Here is a 22,361-nt window from a genome sequence, read left to right on the forward strand (position 1 = left end):
CCATGTTCTGTGTATTTTAGTGTTTTCAATGCTCTAACACAGCCACTTCAACTCAGGAAGGGCTCTTAATTAGTTGATTAGTTGAATCAAATGTGTAGGAAGAAGGGAAAACACTAAAATGTGTAGGACCACTTGTCCTGTCCTGTGTTCCAGGACCAGGGTTGGGAACCTGTGCACTAGGGGGCAGTAGAGGGCAGGAATGTGTAAGATTTTTCAGGTCAACAATGAAAATGGGGATAGTGGATCTTATATATGTGTGAAGCATGTGTAATATAGGTATCAGACGTACGCAAGGTTTATTCACAATTAGCCCCACCCACCTATATATCTATCTATCTATCTGGCTGTTTATTTATTTATTTTGAATTATTGATAAGCACCAATATGTACTATATACATGCCAAAAAAAAAGAAGCTAAATTTCACAAATTTCAAGACCATCCTAGTAGCGATTTAATTGCTCTCACCAACATGGAACTTAAATGGAAACTGCGCAACATGTCCGAGGACGTACAGAGCAAGCTCAATCCGACTCTACTTCATTGAATACGCGATCATTTCATTCGAACCGCAAATGAGGGCAACAAAGCATATACTAGGACATTTAGGATCTGGTGGATGCGATATCTACAATCATGCGAGCATTAAAAATACAAATACACAGTAAGTCATTTTCACCAGATATACAGTGAACACATGGGCATAAATCACTTGGAAGTATCAAATCAGCGAACAATATAACGTAAATAGAAAATGAATTGCCTTCAAGTTCTAAGTACTGTTCAGACAGTAATAGTAAAACAAAGGTTCGTAAAACAACATTTTTATCTAGTATCATTTTACAGCAGTTGATTCAAAGTGGTTTGAGCACGTTGACCATCGAGACAGTTCATTCACACCAAGTCTTATGGAGTTAAGCAGCCTCCGTGCAGCTCTGGGGATAAATTCAGCACAGCTGATCTCACTCTGACATCCAGTGCAGAATGAGAGAGTGGAGAAGGTAAACGGCGCCCAGGGAGAAGACGTGGATGGTTCCGGTATGTGAAGACCCAAGACCAGGTACGCCACCTAAAAGAGCACGGAGGAGTCGATAATTGTGGTGCTTCTCCTGTCAAAGACATTTACACTAGCGTTTCGGTATGTGTACGTTATTACCAATAAATGTCCTTTCCAAATATTATGTCCAGAAAACCAAAGGCACGTTCAAAAAGCTCCAAAGAATTTCTTCACAGTGCGTCTCTTACACCTTGAGTAATGCCTAGCGATTAGTGTGCCACACAACATACATAGTGTGCCACACAACATACAACATACAAGTCACAAACATACTGTATTTTGTTGCACTGTTCCATTTCTGTGTTATGGGTTTTGTAATGGGAAATGGCTTAAGTTCTTAAAATGAATTAGAGAACACTTGTTTATTGTTTAACGTTTGATCTGAGATCTTGGTTTATGATGCAACTGTGGTGTTGCATGCAAAACACAACATATTTATTTGTGCTTGCATCATTAGCAATGTTTCAACCAAATCAGTCTCTTAAGATATTAACTTGGCTGTACTTTATAAATAGATATCCGAGAATCTTGTATTGAAGAATAAGCTGACATAGCACTGACTAATGCTCGCTAGTAGGTTATAATTATATTACCTCATAACTTTGAAAGTACTGAAAATGAGGAGATCCTCATAACTAGTTCGCTATCATTATCCCAACAACAGTAAAAGTCTGATGCCAAGTGACTAGCTAAGTTCCCAAGCAAGTTAGCTAATTTTGCATCTTGCTGTGGTAGAAGAAGAATACAACTCCACAGGTTATAGCACATCCCCAAGCGTTTTATTCCTCATATATCATATAACGGATTAACGGAACATATTTGGACATGGAGTGAAGGTCAGGTGAGACTTACTTTTCGTACACCATTCAGTCTGCCTGTACATGCCCATCATCCTGCTGTCCTTCACAGCAGATAGCTTCTTCAAACTCATGTCACCTGTGAGTCAATGTTCAAAGACATTACATGGATTTGTCACCACATTGTAGCTAAGTTTTAGACAGGAATTGCCATCAAATATCTTCGAACCATGTACTGTAGCTAGCTAACAACCTAGCTGGTGTGTGTTAATTAGCTAGCTTTCTTTCACAGTCAGACTAGTCGGCTACATATACAGTGCTGCAGCTTTTCAGATATTATGTACTTAATATAAAGTACTATGTATTAAGTACTTACTAACTTAGTACCTACTATAAATTTATAGCTGGTTTGAGCATCGAAAGAATTTGACTTAAGCTAAAAACATAAAGAAAAAAGTGAAGTTCAGTAATTACTACAAATATGGCTAGTTTCTGGATTTTTTTTCTCCTGGTCTAGAAATTTGCCCCGCCCCCAGCTAGAACACCTCCACCCCTACTCTCAGGGAATCAGGCTTGAGATCGCCAGAGAAATTATGGTAAATCCACTATATGTTTTTTAAAAAAATACAATTTACATTTAAAGGCATTGAAGCAAAATAGCTAGCTTGTGTTATTTAGTAAGCTACTAGCTACAAGTTCTTTGGGAACTTAACTCAACGTGACATAAGTTTGCAAGTCTTTTGTGTACTTTCATCAGCGGAGCTGAAGGGAAAAAAATAAAAGTTCTCTAACCAGACTCTGGATGAGTACAAAAAAAAACCAGACGCTATATATAATCAGTGCTCCGCGAACCACCCCTCGCCCCTTTCAGAACGGACTGTGAGGCCGGACGCTCTCACACACTCGAGCCAAGCTTCGGATTACATTCTAATTTTCCTTTTCTGTGTGTGCGCTTTGAAAGGACTGAATTGTTCATTGTATAGACAGAGAGCTCAGGAAGACTGAAAACAGGGATCTAAATATGTCTGGAAAAAGATATTTGTATTATTACGCCAAGGAATCAGGGAACCTGAGTATCCACAAGACAATTCACGACCCCAAGCGTTCCAAAAATATGATAACGAATGTAGAAACTGCCGAGTCATGTACTTTAAAGAAATAGTTCCGAAATTAAGTCCAAGGGTCTAGCAGTGGCTCTCAGGCGGTCACTAGCTCATAACCCAAACCGCTTAACCACATCATGTTTACATACAGCCTTGCTGAAGGATGTTCTAATCACTAGTGCAGAACCGTAAAGGAATCTTAACAGTGGCTTGCATAAGTATTCACCCCCCTTTGAACTTGTCTACATTTTATAGCGTTACAACCTGGAACTGAAATGGACTTCATTAGGGTTGGGTTTTCCAGTTCCCAGCAAAACTCGAGAAAAAAAAAAACAGTTAGGTCTCAAATACCGCATTAAAATTATCCTCCTAAAAATTTCACCAATATACGACAAAACAGTGGCGATATAGATGAAGTTTGTTCATTCATTGGTTGTATATAAACACAAGTAAATGACTGAACATCCGCCTTTTCCTCCTCATGACTTTTTTTTGGTGAAAAATAACACTTAACAAAACTATGTACAGTCTTTGATTCAAATTAGAGCGCTAGCGTTTAGTTCCCATTACAACGGAAAAATGGATCTGTACGTCCTAGATATGTCTGCGCTTTCCCTTTGTGTGCTATATCCTATTTTGTGGAAATTAATTAGACATCATTTAGATTTTTTGCTTCAAATACAAGACATTGGCAGTCTCGTTCTTCCACCCTGCAACCATGTTCCAATCACGCAATTTGTTGTAAAACCCACACCCTGGCAACCCTGATTTTAGGATCACATGTCGCAAATCTACACAAAATAGCCCAGAATATTGAAATGGGGGAGGCAGACAATATATTATGCAAAATTATTTACAAATATGAAAAGTAAAAGTTGGGATTACATAAGTATTCACCCCCTTTGCTGTGGAATCCCTAACCCAGTTGTGTTGCCATCAGAAATGACATCTTTAATCGCACACAAGTTGACTGCATTCAGATAGTGTCTTTGAATATCATACAGTATTTTGATATTATAGGCCATGTTGTGTAGATTCATGATGTACAATGACAGTCTATTTCAGTTCCAAGTTGTAACGTTACAAAATGCAGAAAAGTGTCATGGGGGGTGAATACTCATGCAAGGCACCATGTTGGTTTTTTAACTAAATTGGATGAGCATTAAATGATAAATGTGAACATTTTCTTACCTGACACAAGAAAGGTGACTTGCTGGCACTTCCCTCCTGCAATGGGTGAGAGGGCACCGGGTAAGATGGACACCCGGGACACTTGGACCTCCAGAACGTCTGCCACCCTTTTACGGAAATCATAACTGACGACAATACAAAACACATATTTTACACAAATATATTCCACGACACGTTTTTAGTGCCAGTGGTTTGACCTTCTTCCTAACACACCGGCACCTTTTAAAAGCAGTGTTGATGTTGAATTGCTCATTTTCTCATATAACCCAGCGAATGTGTATTGTTAGTTATTATTTATCTGCGCTAAATGTAACAGACCATTGAGCTCTGCACTTTTTACAAGTCAAAACTATGACCACATCACATTTTTACTCATTTTCCCATCATCCTATCAGGTACAGGTTCATGCTTGTGTCTCTCGTTTTTCTAGTTTCTACTAGCTCACAATGATCTGCACTGGATCAGAGAGAGGAAGCTAAGGCTGCGTCAGACATACCTGCTGAAGGATTTTATGCTCGGGAAGATTTGCTGTGCTGACGGTGACACAGGGACGATGTCCGCACAATCGATGGTCTCGTTTCCTGCCCTCAGGACTAGCATTCTGTAAACGACTGACGAAACAAACAGCAAAAGGGTTTTCGTTTGTTCACGTCGGCTCTTTGAGTCAGCTCTCATTTAGGTGATCAATGAGGGTCGACTCCCGTCACGTAACACCATTCAGAATAATCCATCCAAGATGAGTTTCTGAAAATCTTGGTACTGGAGTACTTTAAAGGATGAATAAAGCATCCTTCAGGTATTTTATCATGCATCACTCGATATGAGAAACAGCGTTGAATTCTGGATTCGGATCAGACAGAAGGTGACTGATTCATGTGCTGGATCAGCAGCTCTGACCGTAGTGCAGCTTCCACTCACAGGTTTACATTAACGCCCTTGGTGTAATAGGTTATCCTTTCTAAAATGTACACGGAGTGAATTATAGGAAAATAATCAACTTTGAGGCAGTTCAGTACCTCCACGTACAGTACCTTCAGTACCCCTTCCCATCGTTGATTCTTTTTCACTAACAAGTGTTTTATTCCTTTACGTAATTAATAGGAAAGGCCTCATTACATACTTGTCTAGCAGCTGAATTCACTTTTTTACACACATTTTGGTTTCAGTCGAGAAATTACACAATGTGACGATGTACCTGTGTAGTCTCCAGCCAGCTGAAGATGCGCATCTGTAAAGAGCTGCCTTTGTGTTAAACTGACGGAGCCGAGTTTGCTGGACAGATCTCCAACCTCGCACGCCAGATAGGTGAGTGGGGAACAGTTGGAGCTCTGGGTTAAGAGAGGGGCGAAAAAGGAAAAGACAATAATATGAATATACTGTATAAAGTATTTAAACCTCAGGTTTTGGAACTTGGATGGAAAATGGGTGTGATGTCTTCCAGGATGTCCCCGCTCCTATCTACAAGTGCACCATGAGGGCTCACTGAATGGTTTAATGGGGATAAACATGATGTATATCATATGTTAAGACCTTCACACTGACCAGATCTCAACCCAATAGAATACCGATGAGAGATTTTGGAGCGCCGTGTTACCAATATCTTTTGGAAGAATAGTGCTTATCCATCCAGTACCGTTCCGGAGGCATGTACGTCAAGGAGCATTGAAGTTGGTTAGTTGGTGCAATCAGTAGGCTGGCGAATTATTGATTTTTTTTTTTTTAGGAAAAGGAGACCAAACTAGTGGTATATGTTATATTGTACTTGTTTTTGGTTTCATATACCAAAATATAAAATCAGGTCTCACCTGAGCTGTCATGTTGAAAGGGTTATAAGTTCTTCCATTTCCTGGACATTCAGCCACCAGTCCACTGAACGGACTTTCGGTTATGTACCAGGAAGCGTTTTTGACCTGGACCAAAGATCATACAGTAATAAAATATTATTTTGATATTTGATAGAATGTGATATTTCAGTAGTTTTGGTAGATGTTTTTGTGGTAGATCAAATACAAAGATGACCAAAGCGTCACAGTTGGACTCTTGAGCAAGATCCTTAACACTTAAGTGCTCAGCTTTGGGTCTTGGATTGGATTCTGGCTCACCTTTCAGATGGTTAAACCATTAGCCAAACGACCTTAAAAGTAAAGTTATTAATTGGGGACTGACTTAGGGGTACAGTTGAAACAGTTGCTCTAAACTGAGCTAAAGAACTCAAGTTAAAAGTGAGACGGAAATTCCAAGCACACAACTGAGCAATTGATGGTTTATCATCTTGCTCAACATCCCAACAGTAGAAATACAGTGTACTGTACCAGTTCTAGTAAACGCAGATGAAGCAAGAAGATGATGGGGAAAAGACTTTAACAAATCAAATACCCTTGAAAATGGTTGATTTTCAAGCATGCCATTTTCAATGCAGTTATTACATGAGCTTAGGCAACCACAAAAAGGACACAAGAAAACCGACAGCTACATCAGTGAATTCAAAACAAGTGGGCTATTTAGCTGTTGCGAATAGTGATACTAATAGGCAGAAAAATGTTTAAAAGGATATTTTGATTTGAATGATCTTATAAGTGAAGCGGAATTCAGTCCAATAGTAGAAATACTGCGTTTTAAACCCAGCCAGTAGCATAAACTATCCATCACTGACCAATATCTATGCTGACTGGTTAGTTATAATTTGCCAAACATAATTTACTCTAACTCGTGTAGCTAGTTATACAGTGAAACGTGGTACTCACATTAACAGTGTTAGATGCTCTAAGGTCCACCAGCAGGGTCGTGTCACTGAAGCTGCCATCAGGAAAACACTGTTGGGACTGATTACATGTACAGAAAGCATTTAGGACTAAATAATCCAAAATTTTGCTACTACTAAACACTGAGTACGTTTACATGGACAGCAGTAATCTAATTATTGACCTTACTCTGACTAAGATAATAATGTGATTAAGGTGTTTACATGAGTCGCTTTTAGAGTACTCCTGTCATGTTCCCGTTTTACATGTTTTAGAACATAATTAGATTAACAGCCCGCGTCATTACGTCACCGACGTCCCTCCAGAATTTCACCTATCAACCTACAGTTCGTCTTCGTTATGGGACCGTATACAGTTTTGGGTGTTTTTGTTTATTTATTTTTTTTACGAACGCTTTAAGTGCAGTTGATTATTTGTCATGCTGTACGTGCTAATAGACAACTGCTTGAAGCCGTGGTCTACGTCCCAAATCGCGTAGTTACCGTCTATATAGTAGCCGAGATACATGTATTTTTCACCACTACAGGCCTATAGTAGAAAAGTATGCGATTTGGGACACAGCCGAGCTCTCTTGTTCGCCGTAAAACGTAAAACTGCCGTGTGTGCTCGTGTCCTGTCGCAAAATGCGGTGAAAACTCTCACACGACGTTCGACGTTCTCACACAACGTTCAGCCCAGAAAATCCGACTTAAGCAGGTGTGTAACCCATCTCTGAATATGAATAACTTTCCCAGTGTAAATATTTTAGCATATGTTTTGGAGGCAGTATCACGTGTTAGTTGTAAAGAGACAACAATTAATATACAATATGTGTTATATAGTGATATATGTGTTATATAGTGATATACATGTGTTTCCTTTTGAATTAAATATATTGGAAGTTCATTTTGGTAAGGCTAGGGCTGTCGAGCAAACAATACAAAATCATTAAAGGAAATGTAAAACAGGCAATATAAAAAAACATCAAAAGCAAGCAGAGCAAATGATAAAAAAAAAAAAAACAGAGTGCAAACTTACACAAGGTAATTTTTGTACTGGATGTGTCAACTTTATTGGGTAAAACCAAAAATGATGCAAGAAGACAGTGGAGAAAGAGTTCCATAAAGTAAAAAATAGTTCAAGGCTTAACTTTGTAGTGTGCAATTGTAAATACCGAAATGGCACAATGACTTTAAGCAGAAGTAGAAAAATTAAGTGCATTTTTGGACTAGACTTTTTTCTTTAAAAAAAAATTAAACACATATTACAGAAATTTACATGTATAATTATTGTCGCTGTTGCTTATACTATACACTATGTAGCAGTGCTATGTTTCAAATTAGTGACAGGTCAAATTAGAAAGCACTATTTGACTTGTTACAGGGAACAGCTGTACAGAATGTTAGCTAATATTGCAACGCTAATCTAAATATATGACGTTCCATGAATCAATTATTTGTTAAAAACATCACAATGTTAATAATGTCTAACTAATAGAGTTGCGATCAAAATTAGGTCAAAAGTTACAGACTTTCAGCTGCTTGCGATGAACGAATCAAACAAAAGCGATTGAAATAGTTCAACACAATGAATGCTTCGAGTGGATTCCCCAAATTTAACTGAAAATGCAACTTTTAATGATTTCCCCAGTCTCAAAATGATTCACCCCCTGAATAGAATCCCTCACAACAGCACAAATATGCAAAACAGGTGTTGTCTCAAGCACACCTGATGCAGCTAATCAAGGGCATCATTAGTAGTATCAGGTGTGCTTGAGCTGGAACACATGAAATACCTGAACTGGCTAGGGGTAGAAAATGGGTGAAGTACCTGGACAGGGCAGAAAAAAGAAGCAAGCAGATTTCTGAGAAGGCAGGTTGTGAAAAACCCTCGAGTGACTGCAAAAGACCTGCAGCAAGACTTGGTGTAACAGACACTGAGGTTTCAGTGAGCACAGTAAGGTACGTACTAAATGCAGAAGGTTTCCATGCCAGAACTCCAAGACGTTCAGCACTACTGACCCAAAAGCACAAGAAATGTCGCTCAAAATCATATAAATAAAACCACAGAAGTTTGGGGATTCTGTTCTGTGGAGCAATGAAAAAAAACTGGAACTTTTCAGCACGATGGATCAGCGATATGTCTGGAGGAAGAAGGATGAAGAAAGAACACTCTGTCCACAGTCGAGCATGGTGGAGGCTCGGTGATGCTCTGGGGCTGCTTTGCATCCTCTGGCACTGGAAACCTACAGCGTGTGGAAGGCGAGATGGATTCATTGAAGTATCAGGAAATGCTAGGAGAAAACGTCATGCGGTCTGTAAGGAAGCTGGAGCTTGGGCGTCATCGGATCTTCCAACAGGACAACGATCCCAAGCATACCTCAAATTCCACGAAGGCTTGGTTGCAGAAGAAGTTCTGGAAGATTCTACAGGGCCATCACGGTCACCTGACTTGAACCCCATAGAAAATCTCCGGTGAGATTTGAAGAAGGCGGTTGCAGCAAGCAAACCCAAGAACATTACTGAACTGGAGGCCGTTGCTCATGAGGAACGGGTTAAGATTCCTCAGGAACGCTGCAGAAGCTCTGCATCTCGTTTGCAGCAGGTCAAAACAGCAAAAGGACACTCTACTAAGTACTAAAGATGCTCGCCATGAAGGGGTTGAATCATTTTGAGAATGGAGAAATCATTATAAGTTGCATTTTCAGTTGAATTTGGGGAAACCACTTGAAGCGTTCGTCATGTTGAACTATTTCAATCGATTTTGTTTGATTTTTTCATTGCAAACAGCAGAAAGTCTGTACATTTTGACAATAAACCTGATTGGCAGTGGGGGTTGAATAATTTTGATCGCACCTGCAGCTAAATATGTACTTCTGCTTTCTTAAAGGTCACCCTGGGGAAACGGCGTATTCAGTGTTAATGATCGTTAAATACAGTAGGAGTGGCGTATTAATTTCTGAAATCACATGTAGTCTAATATTTACATCTCCTCTCATCTCCAGTCCTTCTCTTCTGCTCTCCTCTTCTTGCTCATCCTCCACTCCACAGAATGGAGAGAAAGAAGACAGTGTCATCTTTTTGTGGCAGATTTAAAGAGCCACCCCCCTCTTTATCCTCTTTATCTGGACGAGGGCGAAAGGGTCACGTGTGCCAGCTGGATTCTCTGTTACACTGCACGTGCAGTGAGGTATGCGTTCAGATATGTCGAGTCGAGTCTGATTTTATTCCTTGAACGGCTAGCCTATCCTTAACTTATCCTTTATCCTTATGCTTAGTCTGATGTTTTTATCTAAAGCGACTTAAAATTGTGCCAAGCACTCAACGGGTCTCAAGGGCCCAACAGTGGCAGCTTGACAGTGCCGGGATTTGAACTCATTTATTAGATTTATTTTGTTTATCTCAGAGTGGTTTTAGATTTAACTAGAAAAAAAAAAGACATTACCAGGACTACCATGCCCTTCACACTGCTGTTGAAAACGGCCTTGGCGATGATCCAGTGCCCGTCGGAGGAGTCCATGGCTGAGATATTAGCACACTGCATCCTGCAGGATATTTAAACACAAACATGTTTCTGGTCCCAAGCATAAATTATTTGACTTTTTTTTTTTACTTTATGACTTGTTCTATGCAGTCTCCGTACCATATACCATAAGCGCCCACAGGATTCACCTGTTCCTGTTTTGTTATTCAAGAAACATTGTTGAAGCGAGAAGTGTACCAATGTATCACTAAAAATGGTTTCTGCAGTTATATGCAGTTGAGATGTGCACATTTCATACGATATGTAGGTATTTTTGAATGCACTGCTAATGACCTATTACTAGCATATTTAGAATCTTTGTACTGAAGGTGAACTACTGAACTTAAATTTGGCTTCAAGCTCGCTTCGTTTATTTTCATTCTTACACAATAGATAAGGTTCGGAGTCCTATTTAGATCTCTGACCTCATAATGGTTTTCAAATTACACTCAGGTAAGCTTATATGAGGTGTGTGTTTCTGTGTTTTTCACAAAAAAGTAAACAATAGTTTCATGGCATGATCTCTGTGTCTCAATTCTGAAGGTCTCTAGTGTGACAAAATACCAGAACAGAATTGTTTTGTGTTCCTGGAATGTGTTGTTTTGAGCATTCCTAATCGCCCCACATGTCGTCTTCAATTTCTCTTGGTTCTTCTTTGCCTCTGGTAGACTAGACGTCTTTAGTTCTTATATCACTCGACCTTACGTAATAGATGTTCTGATTTTATCTGTGACCTGTTCCAGTTGACGTTTATCATTCTTTATCAATATTTCTGTGTGTGTATATACACTACGCTTTCTGGATATTAAAACTAAGCAGCTTTAACTGAACGATGGTGTCCGTGTGAACGTCTTCCCGAGCTCAGACGAGAGGAATCAGCCGTTGCAGGGTCCAAATTCTGGTTCTGTGACTGGTATCGGACAGGAACTTAACATAGATTTGACTTCTTTTTTTTTTATGCTCAAGAAAAGTATTTTTCTATGTACATAACCCAAGACTAAATGACATTATGATCTGCCCAAAGACCAGCAAACCAAAACACCTTCCCACAATTAAACCTGAAACCCCAGATGTTAGATTCAGTTCTGCAAAAGCGCTTCAGGATTATTCATACACTCATTTATTCATCTTTATACACTCATTATTAATCTTAAGTAAGCACTTTATTCCACACTTTATCCAGTGGTAGATCCGGAGCCTATCCAAGGTGAGAATACACTCTGGATAGGTGTCCATTGCAGAGCACCAGGGATAATTTGGAGTAGCCAGTCCGCCTACGAGTACATTTTTTCTGCACTAATTCTTTGTTCTGCTTTTAAGGTTTCGAAGAAAAACTGGCTCATAAAAATGGAGAGCTGCACTCATTACCAAACGGATTTGCAGATTCAGTTGAAAATATTCAATTCGTGTCCCATGAGTAATAGCATTAAAACTAAACTAACCTTGATCCGTTCCTGTAGTGGATAACCACCGACCGTCCTATGATGCTGTTGGGTCCACTCAGTGGCATGTTACTGTCCTCATAATGTTTCTCGAATTGGTTCTGATCAGCTAGACTCCCAAATTTCCCGCTGATATCGCCAATCTCATACTGATCCACTGTGCCGTTTCCCGGTGCTGGAGACGTTGAGACATTCACGCCATATGGGTTGAAGTGGCCCATGACATTCTCGTTGGAGCAGGCCGCTGGTCCACTTTTTACTGGGAGCAGATGGACATGGTATCCATCAGCTTTGGCCTCCAGACGAGTGAGAGAGACATGGATGTTGGTTGGACCCTGGGGAGAGAGCTGGAAGAAGTGGACATTTCCCCCAGATGACCCTGACCCTTGCCAGGATCCGGTCTGAGCCGAGGGGAAGCGCAGGAGTGTGATGTTGGCACAAGCAATGCGATGGCCAGCCTCGTCAGGGCCATGAATCACTACAGACCGACCAATCATGCTGCTCAGTCCAGACACCCAGGCTGTAGTATCTGTGAAGAAGTTCTTGCTAGGTAGTTTCCCTACATTTGGTGATAAATTCAGCATCTTGTGTTTGCTGGACAGGTCTCCAATCTCACAAGCAAAAGGACATTCTGGTCCACAGTTTACCTTATAGCTGCTTGCACTGGTGTTGATGTTGTAAGGGTTCCAGTGTCCCCCAGTGGATCTACAGCAACCCTCATCACTGTCTCTCTCGGTGCTGATGGGGTATGTATGAATGTGCCAGTGGTGTTTCTGAGTTGCAGGAGTATTCAGTTGTCCGTAAGACAAGTCCAGGTACACTGAGACATCAGAGCAAGGCTTTCCTTTCAACTGAGTGAACACGATAGTACCCACCACTGGGCTCTGGAAGATGGCCTTGGCTGTGATCACTTCCCCAGGATAGCCAATGCTTGAGCAGATAAACCTCTTACCGTCAGGCTGGTGCAGAACCACAGAACGACCAACAATGCTATTCTGTCCAAAGAGTGGCAGATTCCAGTCGGTGAAGCTTGCCTGGATGTCATCTTCATTACTTAACGATCCATGTCGGGAACTGAGGTCTCCAGTTTCGTAGTGGTCATGGGTTGAGCCAGGGGGAGGGGGATAAACAGATGGCTGAGTGTCCACATTAAAGGGATTCCAGTGGCCCCCAACATTATCATTGCTGCAGGTGCTTTCAGGGGGTGACCTCATCTCTGGGGTGGGAAACAGATGAACGTGGTATGGCCCAACCCTTCTGTTCAGATTGGTGAGGTTCACAGAGAGCGTAGTAAGTTCAAAGGGAGACGGCTGGTGAAAGGTGATATAACCTTTGACCCCTCTCATGTCTATCAGAGCACTGACCTCCTTCGGTTCTAAGGTTCGGATCTCAGCACATGTATAGTCTGAGCTGAGATTGAATAGAGCAAAGCGAAATCCAGCATCAAGAGATGGGATCTCTAAACGGGATTTGACAGGTTCAAGAGGAGTGCCTACCATCAGCTGGCCCAACTTTATCAAACCGTTTAGGATCAGGCTGCCCAGCAATGCTTCACAGCTAGCAGCAGAACTCTGAGATAGAAAAACGTTCACGTTCGCAAAAGAGGAGCTATTCTGATTCAGATCGACCAGGTTGGAAAGAAGTGTGGCGCTCGGTTGCCCCAATATCTGCCGGAGGTAGATGTTCCCAGCCACGATACTAAAGAACCGAGCCTGCCAAGTGCTGACCTTTGACTCTGCTATGACACCTGCACAAGCCTTCGTGCCATTACATGTCTCTACCAATAAAGAGCGTGCTTCCAGATTGGGGGTTTGCTGGAGCATACCGGAGATGTTCACTAAAGAAACAGAAGTGTTAATAGACAGCGTGAACACACGAGCTCCTATGTGGGCTTTCTCACAGGGCTGGGCCACGTGACCGTACATTACAGGAAACTCGGTGAGCGTCAGATTGAAGGAGCCACATGTTTCTACGCCGGTACCACTGAGGTTTACAGTGGCTGTCTGTTGCATGGAGTCAAACCGGACCGAACCGGTGACTCCCGCCATGTTGAACCTGGACAGATACTGACCAACAGAAGAACCTGAAAATGAAGACGGAAAATGAAGTTGCATGAGCAATGTTTTTACTAATAACATTGTTTGGTGTTTACTAAACACTCTAGTATTACACACGTTGTTTATATACTTCTGAAGGTGTACATATCCTTTCCAGCGCTCAGTAATAAAACGCTAAGTCCCGAGCATTGGAAAAAAAAAAAAAAAAAGAGTCCCGACTGCCTATATTTAAAACTCCAGTTTACTAAAAGAGCACGTGGTAAGAAAGCAAATTGTACGTTTTAGTGGGTGCAGTCTTACAACATGCTTATTATGGTGTTTTTGAAAGATTCTATTGATGCCACACCAAAGACCCTCTCTCATCCCAACCCACGAGCAAATAAGAGAAGAATAAAGTGTGCATCCTGTATACTATATAACGCGTATAATACGTCGTTCATAAGGAAACACACGTTCTACTTTTTTTTGCCCTGATTAATAAGGTATAAAGGTGTTCTTCGGAGGAGGTCAAGAACAAAAGGTACAGTTTCACATCAACCACAACAAACCAGAAGAAAGGGATACAGCGGATATTCAATCATGCGTGAAACATTAGGTGCTGAAGTGTCAAAGGAAGAAAGCGAGGTTTGTACGTCATAGGTAACCAGGTTACATATCTTTTACACTTTAGGCACTCGCAACAACATCACCTGAGATTACTCATAAGCAAACACTTTTCGAGTCTTAAAAACGCACTAGCCCTTTTAAGGCGGACTCTTCCTAACATTCCACCTTAAAATGGTATTTACAGCATTATTACAAGCACAGTCATACTTTTAATGACAAAAATACTAATAAAATTAGCTGTTGAGATAAAACATAAAAAAGGTTACTTTTTCTAGTCGCTGAGGTGTGCCATTAAGCGTACACCTTTAGTACCTTTAGTGCATATATTTTTAGTAGTAGGTAGTGTAGGTTGGAAACCTAATTAACGATATGCAAATTTCTAGGCAGACGATAAGGGTACTTAACTAGACCTTGCAGAGACATCCTATGAAGTAGGCACTCAGAAAAAAAGGGATCTAAGCCGTACCTTTCCTTGTGACTAAAGCGGTACCGTTACTGTTTCTTTCTGAGTGTATTGTAAGATTTGTTAGGCATTCCCTGCTAAAGTTTAGCTAAACAGTGTTAAACTTTCTATGTTTAATATGTATCTTTTCAACTAAAAAACATAACTTCAATGTAAGGAACATACCTGGACCTGGGATTTAAAGGAATTTTAAAGGTACTTCTGCAAATTCTAGCTTAAATTCATCACTTTCATCGTTCCATCCTGAAAATGGAAACTTATTTAACAACCTGTACAAATTATTTACCAGACAATGATAACAAGAGCAAAGTCCATGCACCCCGTCCTACTTTTTTTTTTTTTTAAATTGTTACGCTAAAGAAGAGTAAAAAAAAAAAAAAAAAGATCACAAACTCATCTTTATGTCTGAATCAAACAGATTCAGTTATTCATTTGAACACACACACACACGCACCACTTATCAATTTCAACCAGACACACTCCAAATCATGCTAAAGTATGTGTCTAATAAACAACTGAACAGGAAAAACGAGAGAATACTCACCGCACAGAGTCAGCAGGAGGAAAACTGCTGAAAGGCACATGTTGGCAGCTGTGTGTGAGCGTGTGTGTGTGTGTGTGTGTGTGTTTCTGAATGTGAGGATAGGTGTGTGTGAAAGGGATGGTATAAGAGAGAAAGATGAGTGCAGATTTTCAGCAGGGACACCCCCTGATGAGTGAATGTGTACATGTTTATATATATATATGTGTGTGTGTGTGTGTGTGTGTGTTCAGACATAATTTCCTCAATTTCTTGTAGAAAAATGAAGTGGTGTGTGGGGGTGGGGGAAGGACCTAAGTACCACACACACACACACACACTCACACACAGACACTAACACTCTCTCTCTCTCTCTCTCTCTCTCTCTCTCTCTCTCTCAGCATATGAAGTCTTCCTATTCTCATCTGTGGTGACTAGAATTTTGTTCTTCCTCCAGGAATGATGAACTGCTGGGGATGACCTCTGATGGGGACATTCAACACCAGATTACAAAAATAACTCAAATTCTTTTCTTTCTTTCTTTTTCGTAATTAAAGTGTAACGGTCAATCAGCTCTATTTTTGGAAAGAGGCACCACTTCAGCTCTTCGGTCACAGGCTCTTCAGGGGAGTTATTTCAGTCTCTGATTACGCTCACGAGAGGCAGCGACCACCTGAGAGAGTGAGAGAGAGAGAGACAGAAGGGCACTGGGAGAGAAGGAGGAACAGAGAGACAAGGAGTGAGAGAGAGACAGACAGAGACACAGATATTGAGACAAACATGCAGAGAGAGAGACACACACAGAAGGAGAAACAAAGAGAGACAGACAGACAGACAGACAGACAGAGAGAGAGACACACACAGAAGGAAAAACAAAGACAGACAGAGACACACAGAAGGAGAAACAAAGACAGACAGACAGACAGAGACAGACAGACAGACACACAGAAGGAGAAACAAAGAGAGACAGACACAGAGAGAGAGAGAGAGAGAGACAGACAGACAGACACACACACACACACACAGAGGGAGAAACAAAGAGAGAGACAGAGAGAGAGACAGACAGACAGACACACACACACAGAAGGAGAAACAAAGAGAGACAGACAGACAGACAGAGAGAGACAGAGAGAAAGAGGAAGAGAGCAACAAAGTGGGAATAAGACAGACAGATAAACAGACAGACACACACACACACACACATACAGAATAATGCCCTGTTGGATTGCAGGAGAAACTTGACATTTCGTGCTCCTCAAAGATAAACTCTTAACACACCACAACCTGCTCAAGCTGCTCAGAGTTAAAGTCACACCATCTCCTCACGTACTGTGGTGAAGATTTCATTCACACAGCAGGATAAATCTGATCTCTATCGCGTTTTTAAACCGTCTGTTCAGACTGCAGTTGCATTTGCTCGCTTTTCCACACCTTCAGTGTTGTGTAAAAGATAGACTAGCTCATTATCTCACTACCGACAGGAAGAATTTTCCATGGATTATGTTTCACAAAGAATCCCGGTTCAGTCCTGAGCTCGGGTTTCTGCCTGTGTGCAGTTTCAAGTTTCCTACCCGTTTTCAGGTTTCCTCCCACCTCCCACGTGCTCAGTGCATGTGCGGAGCAACTAGCCGGCGTTTTCATAGACAAATTCAACTTAGCGTTGATCCAAGCAGTTATCCCTACCTCCTTCAAAACCACCATTACTGTGCCGCTTATCGTCACAGCAGGTCAGCAGAGGACGCCATTACCTCAGTCCTTCACTCTGCCCTGACTCATCTGGAAAATAGCAACTACTATGTGAGGATGCTATTCATTGACTTTAGCTCTGTGTTTAACACTGTCATTCCATCTAAGCTGATCTCCAAACTCTCCAGTCTTGGTATCAGTACAGCCCTCTGCAACTGGACTCTGGACTTTTCGACCAACAGTCTGTTAGACTTGGCAACAACATCTCCACCACCATCATCCTAAACACCGGAGTACCACAAGGCTGCATGCCGAGTCCGCTCCCCTACTCCTTCTTCACCTCTGATTGCATATCTGTGCACAGCTCCAACTCTATAATCAAGTTCGCATAACGTTGGTTGGCCTGATCAGAGCTGATGATGAGACGGCCTACAGGGAAGAGATTCAGCATCTGCTAACATGGGGTGGCAAAAACAACCCTGAGCTCAACACCCAGAAAACCAAAGAACTGATTGTGGACTAACGGAAATCCTAACACACCCCTATCTTCATTAATGGGACCGAGGTAGAGCGGGTCTCTAGCTTAAAGTTTCTGGGTGTCCACATGTCTGCTGATCTTTCCTGGAGCCTCAACCCCTCCTCTCGCCTCAAAAAGGCACAAGAGCGCCTGTACCTTCCGAGGAGACTGAGGAAAGATCAACTTGCTCTTCAGGTCACGGTGAACTTCTATCAGTGTACCGTTGAAAGCATCCTCACAATCTGCATCACGGAGTGGTACAACAACTGCACATTACATGACCAGAAGGCACTACAACGGTTGTGAAAACTTCCCAACACATCATTTGTACTCAGCGGCCCAACATTACGGACGTTTTTAAGCGGAGAGCGAGACATATTATCAAGGACACCTCTCGTCCCCACCATGGACTGTTTGTACGTCTCCCATCAGGAAAACGCCACAGAAGTCTGCGTTGTCGCACAAAATGACTCACGAACAGCTTTTTTCCCTTCAGCTGTAGGATACTAATGCTGAACTCTAAGCATTCTAAGCATTAACTATCAGCCTCGACTTAACACCTAAACATCAGCATGAAACACCATACTATACTGCATCATACATTATCTGCAGTTATTTGTAAGTCCTTGAACATTCTGTCACACTACAGTTATTTATATCAGACTGTTATTTACACATCTACATTTACTCTAATCCACTGTATGTACCTACTGTATCATATCGCATGCGTCATGCTGTTTACCTCTACCTGTGTACTGGTTATACTATCAACCTATTGCACTACAATTACTATTTATTGCATGTAACCATTTGCATCATTGGTATGCATCATTTGTTATCTTAACTTATCGCACCATAACCTTATTTATTACATTTAACTCATTTACTATTTGCACAACTGGTCGGATGCTAACTGCATTTCATTGCCTCTGTACTTGTACTCTGACAATGTCAGTAAAGTTGAACCTAACCTAAACTTTAAAAAAAAAAAAAAAAAAAAACCTTGGCGTTCAATCCACAGTGCATCCAGGATAGGCTCCGCATCCACCACCACCACCACCACCCTGACCAGGATAAAGTGCTTACTGAAGATGAATGAAAATGTGACACATAACGACTTAAAATGGCAGCAGGTTGTGTAATGCCGGGTTTGCTCCTCCTGTCAGGGTATGTACTATACAGGTAAGCAAGCTTCTCTCTAATGAGCTCTTAATAAAATTTCACTTGTACTTCCTGTCTTTGGACGGCTTTGAATTATTATTATTATTATTATTATTATTATTATTATTATTATTATTATTATTTAAATAATAATAATTTTTACAAAACAAAAAAGGATCTCAAGGGTAATTTTAAGATTTTTTTTACTGTTAATTCAAAACTTTTTGGCTTTACTTGTCACTATTAACTAACTGTATACACTTGAGCTGTAGGTACACACCACAAAAAAAACACATTTTTAATTTTAAGATAAAATTTCCTGTACGTTCACTATGAAACCTTAAAGGGCTAGGGCGCCCTCTAGCCCTCTAGTCGACATTTGGAAACTTACATGTAGTTCCTGAAGTGTCCACTAGGTGGAACATATAAAACGCGATTTAACGCCAGTTACAGACTACAAAGCACAATAAAGTGAACACGAATGTCTAATAATTATTATTTGAAATAATTAAACAGATACATGCAATTTCGAACGATATTTGTTTAATGCAATACAATTGAAGTGTATTACAAGAAGTGTTAAGTATGTTAATGGTAATAAATAAATATCTGTTACAAATGTGCTGTGAAATGATTTTTTTTTTCTCCCAACAGTTGAATAGAACTCCCATTGATGGATTATGTTTACTTTTGCATACTGCATACATTAAAAAGTACACACACACACACACACACACACACACACACACACACACACACACACATATATATATATATATATATATATATATATATATATATATATATATATATATATAAGTGCAAGAATGCCAACATACTAATAAGCCCAGCATGTAAGTCACGTCTGTGCATTTATGTGTTAGTTTACAGGCCAAACAGACACGTGTGCTGAGTTTAATGAATCAGTTCAGTCATGTGCATCGTAGTAGTTTGTTTTTAATGAGATATAGCCTGCAGTATTGTTTACATCCGCCCTGTATTAAATGGGCCGGATGCTTTTCTCAGGGCGATCAGCCTGTCTCTCAATACGGTTTTACTAGCTCACAGCCCACAGAAACGTTCGAGTCGTCTTTACCACAGCGTTCGAAAACTGCTGCCAAATCGCTCTGTTTCTAGTTGTAGTGTGATCGTTGTCGTGCTGTTATAGGAAAGTGATCAACGAAAGCGTGGTGTGATGAAGCGGAGTTCATCACCAAGTTGATTGTTTTCCTATAACAGCAAGTCCCCGGGTGTTTTATTCCTCTTACACTACAACAGTTTGCTAATGATGGCGTTTCCTCCAATTTGTTGTTTGTTTGTTTTTTAAATGAATGACGCATGTTTTATATACGTTATAGTTACATTTAAAGTTGTGGAATGTCTGCGAGACAAGTTAGTCGTTGTTATCATTTACGTTATAGACGCTAGGAGCAAAAGGGGTCCATCTATTACACGTTCGATTTGTTCCATCACAACGCAGTCTAACGTCTAAAGCGATTAAGCATTTTTTAAACTCAACCAACGTTGATTTTCACAGACATAAAGGGCGGCGTGGTGGCTCAGCGGGTAGCCGTGTCGCCTTATAGCTCCAGGTTCGATCGTGAGCTTTAGTTAACGCCTGTGCAGAGCTTCTCGTGTTCTCCCATGGGTTTGCTCGGGGTTGTCCGGTTTCCTCCACCTTCCAAAAACATGCCAGTAGGTGGATTGGCTATTCGATTGGCTATTAGCCCGATTAGCGAAAGAGTGTGTGAAGAGGTGTGCGCCGGTCACGGGGGAAAAGGTTTCGGATCCACGGACATTCTGAACAGGATTAAAAAACGCTTCATGAAGATGATAAATAAATGAATGATGAACGTACAGTATACTGCATGTCTAAAATAAAACACGACATATCTGGCCACCTTTAATATATTTACAAAAAAATTCTCTTTAATATATTTTTAAAAATATTACATTCTGTTTAACATTTCAAAGTTTATTATTCGAACAGGGTTAGGGTACAAAAATACAAGAGAGGAGTGTTTCGAGTCGATTTCGAACACAGCCATTCCATTAGTTTCGACTCCTGATATATTTTGCTCCCTTCGTTGAAAAACTCGGGTCTGTGCTTCCTGCCAAATAGTGACGCCTGCTGCGCGGCATATGAACGAGTTATCGCGAGAGTTTGCGCGAGTTTAACGCAGCAGCTTTGCAGTTACAGGACGATCTCGCGCGGCTCAGCAGCACTCGCTCGGACTGTGCGCGCGGGATTGAATGAGAAGAGCAGCTTGGGTTTGAAAGCGTCGCGCGAGGCTCGCAAAGCGCGTGTCAAGGTAATCGCGCTGTTTTTTTTCTGTTTCTTCTTGTAACTAAAGCGCGCGGTTTCGGGTACGGATCCACATTCTACAACCGATAGTTATTAAAGTTTCACTTTGTTCTCAGGTCGCTTTGTGTTTCCGAATGCGTTCGTGATTCAGTGTAGCGCGTGGAAGCGAACTCTCTCTCGGGGTCGCCATGGCTACGAGTGAAAATCGCATCGCGCGCATCTGCGCACTTTTTGCGCATACGCTGTAGCACTTTTCAGTGCTGTGTCGATTCAACCCGAGACTGAGAATGGATTCATCGTCAGTGTTGACTGTTTACAAACAAGTTTGTACACAGGGTTGCCAGATTGGTCAAGTTCCCCGTTTGTCTACGTGTTTTAATCACGCTTGCCTTGTATTTACTTGTAATTTAGCGAATTAGGAATTAAATCTTAATCTAATTCGACATCCATGAACTGAATCATTTGTAGTCTTAACGTCTTGTGGTGTGTTTGATTCATTAACTTTTTTAATGATTATTTTAAATCGTCTAATAAACACTCAGTGAGTCGATGCGTATTTGATGTGCCGCCTGCCTTTATTTCAGCATTGTTGGTTTGTTAGTTTTGCCAAGTTTACATTTTATCAGTCAGTAGTATTGAAATCGAACCCTGAAACGATGTGGTAGAACATGTGCAGTGGTTCTTTCTTCAGGTTGGTGAGAGTATTTATTCATTTGGATGGGGTGAGGTGTCTCCTGATCACGTTCTCGCTCTCAGATCTTGCTGCAGGAAAAAAATTATAAAACTCCCCCAAAAACAACCCCATGAATCATAGTTGGACGAGAGCCATTCTGAGATAATAGTTTGGCTTGAGAGTGAAACACTACTTTAAAGTCAACCTGAGTCTTTTTTTCCTTTCGGAGTCTCTCCATCTTGTAGTTTCGCTCCTACTCCTTCTCTGAATCTCTGCCTCTCTCTCTCTCTCTCTCTCGTCTCTCTCTCGTCTCTCTCTCGTCTCTCTCTCGTCTCTCTCTCGTCTCTCTCTCGTCTCTCTCTCGTCTCTCTCTCGTCTCTCTCTCGTCTCTCATATGCTGTCTCTTGCCCCTTTTCTGTCCCACAGAGTCTCTCTCTCATGCTGGCCCTCTCCCCTTCTCTGTCCTACAGAGTCTCTTTCTCTATCTGCCCCTTCTCTGTCCCACGGAGTTTCCCTCTGTC

The 22,361-nt window shown here is 41.1% G+C and overlaps 2 protein-coding genes across 4 annotated transcripts in view; one reads left to right on the plus strand and one right to left on the minus strand.

The window, feature by feature from the left end:
* Positions 1-429: 429 nt before the first annotated feature.
* Positions 430-15,687, minus strand: cusr (Copper-only SOD repeat protein). 2 transcript variants are annotated; one of them, XM_017458860.3, is made up of 10 exons: positions 15,523-15,687; positions 11,853-13,935; positions 10,333-10,432; positions 6,892-6,969; positions 5,953-6,057; positions 5,343-5,475; positions 4,644-4,758; positions 4,148-4,272; positions 1,909-1,992; positions 430-1,068 (listed from the first exon to the last, which is right to left on the minus strand). In XM_017458860.3, the coding sequence occupies exons 1-10, from the start codon at positions 15,560-15,562 to the stop codon at positions 962-964; spliced, it is 2,970 nt and encodes a 989-aa protein (XP_017314349.1). In that variant the 5' UTR covers positions 15,563-15,687; the 3' UTR covers positions 430-961. The 2 variants fall into 2 exon arrangements, with proteins under 2 accessions (XP_017314349.1, XP_017314350.1); XM_017458861.3 differs by lacking the exon at positions 15,523-15,687 and adding an exon at positions 15,144-15,272.
* A 5,349-nt stretch (positions 15,688-21,036) lies between these two features.
* The window catches only part of add3a (adducin 3 (gamma) a), a 71,634-nt gene continuing 70,309 nt past the window's right edge, over positions 21,037-22,361 (plus strand). For both annotated transcript variants that reach the window (XM_017458908.3, XM_017458914.3), the window contains exon 1: positions 21,037-21,174. The gene's annotated coding sequence lies outside the window, so the exon portion shown is untranslated. The remainder of the gene's footprint in view (positions 21,175-22,361) is intronic.

This window comes from Ictalurus punctatus, chromosome 27 (assembly GCF_001660625.3).
Source record: "Ictalurus punctatus breed USDA103 chromosome 27, Coco_2.0, whole genome shotgun sequence".
Lineage (NCBI taxonomy): Eukaryota > Metazoa > Chordata > Actinopteri > Siluriformes > Ictaluridae > Ictalurus > Ictalurus punctatus.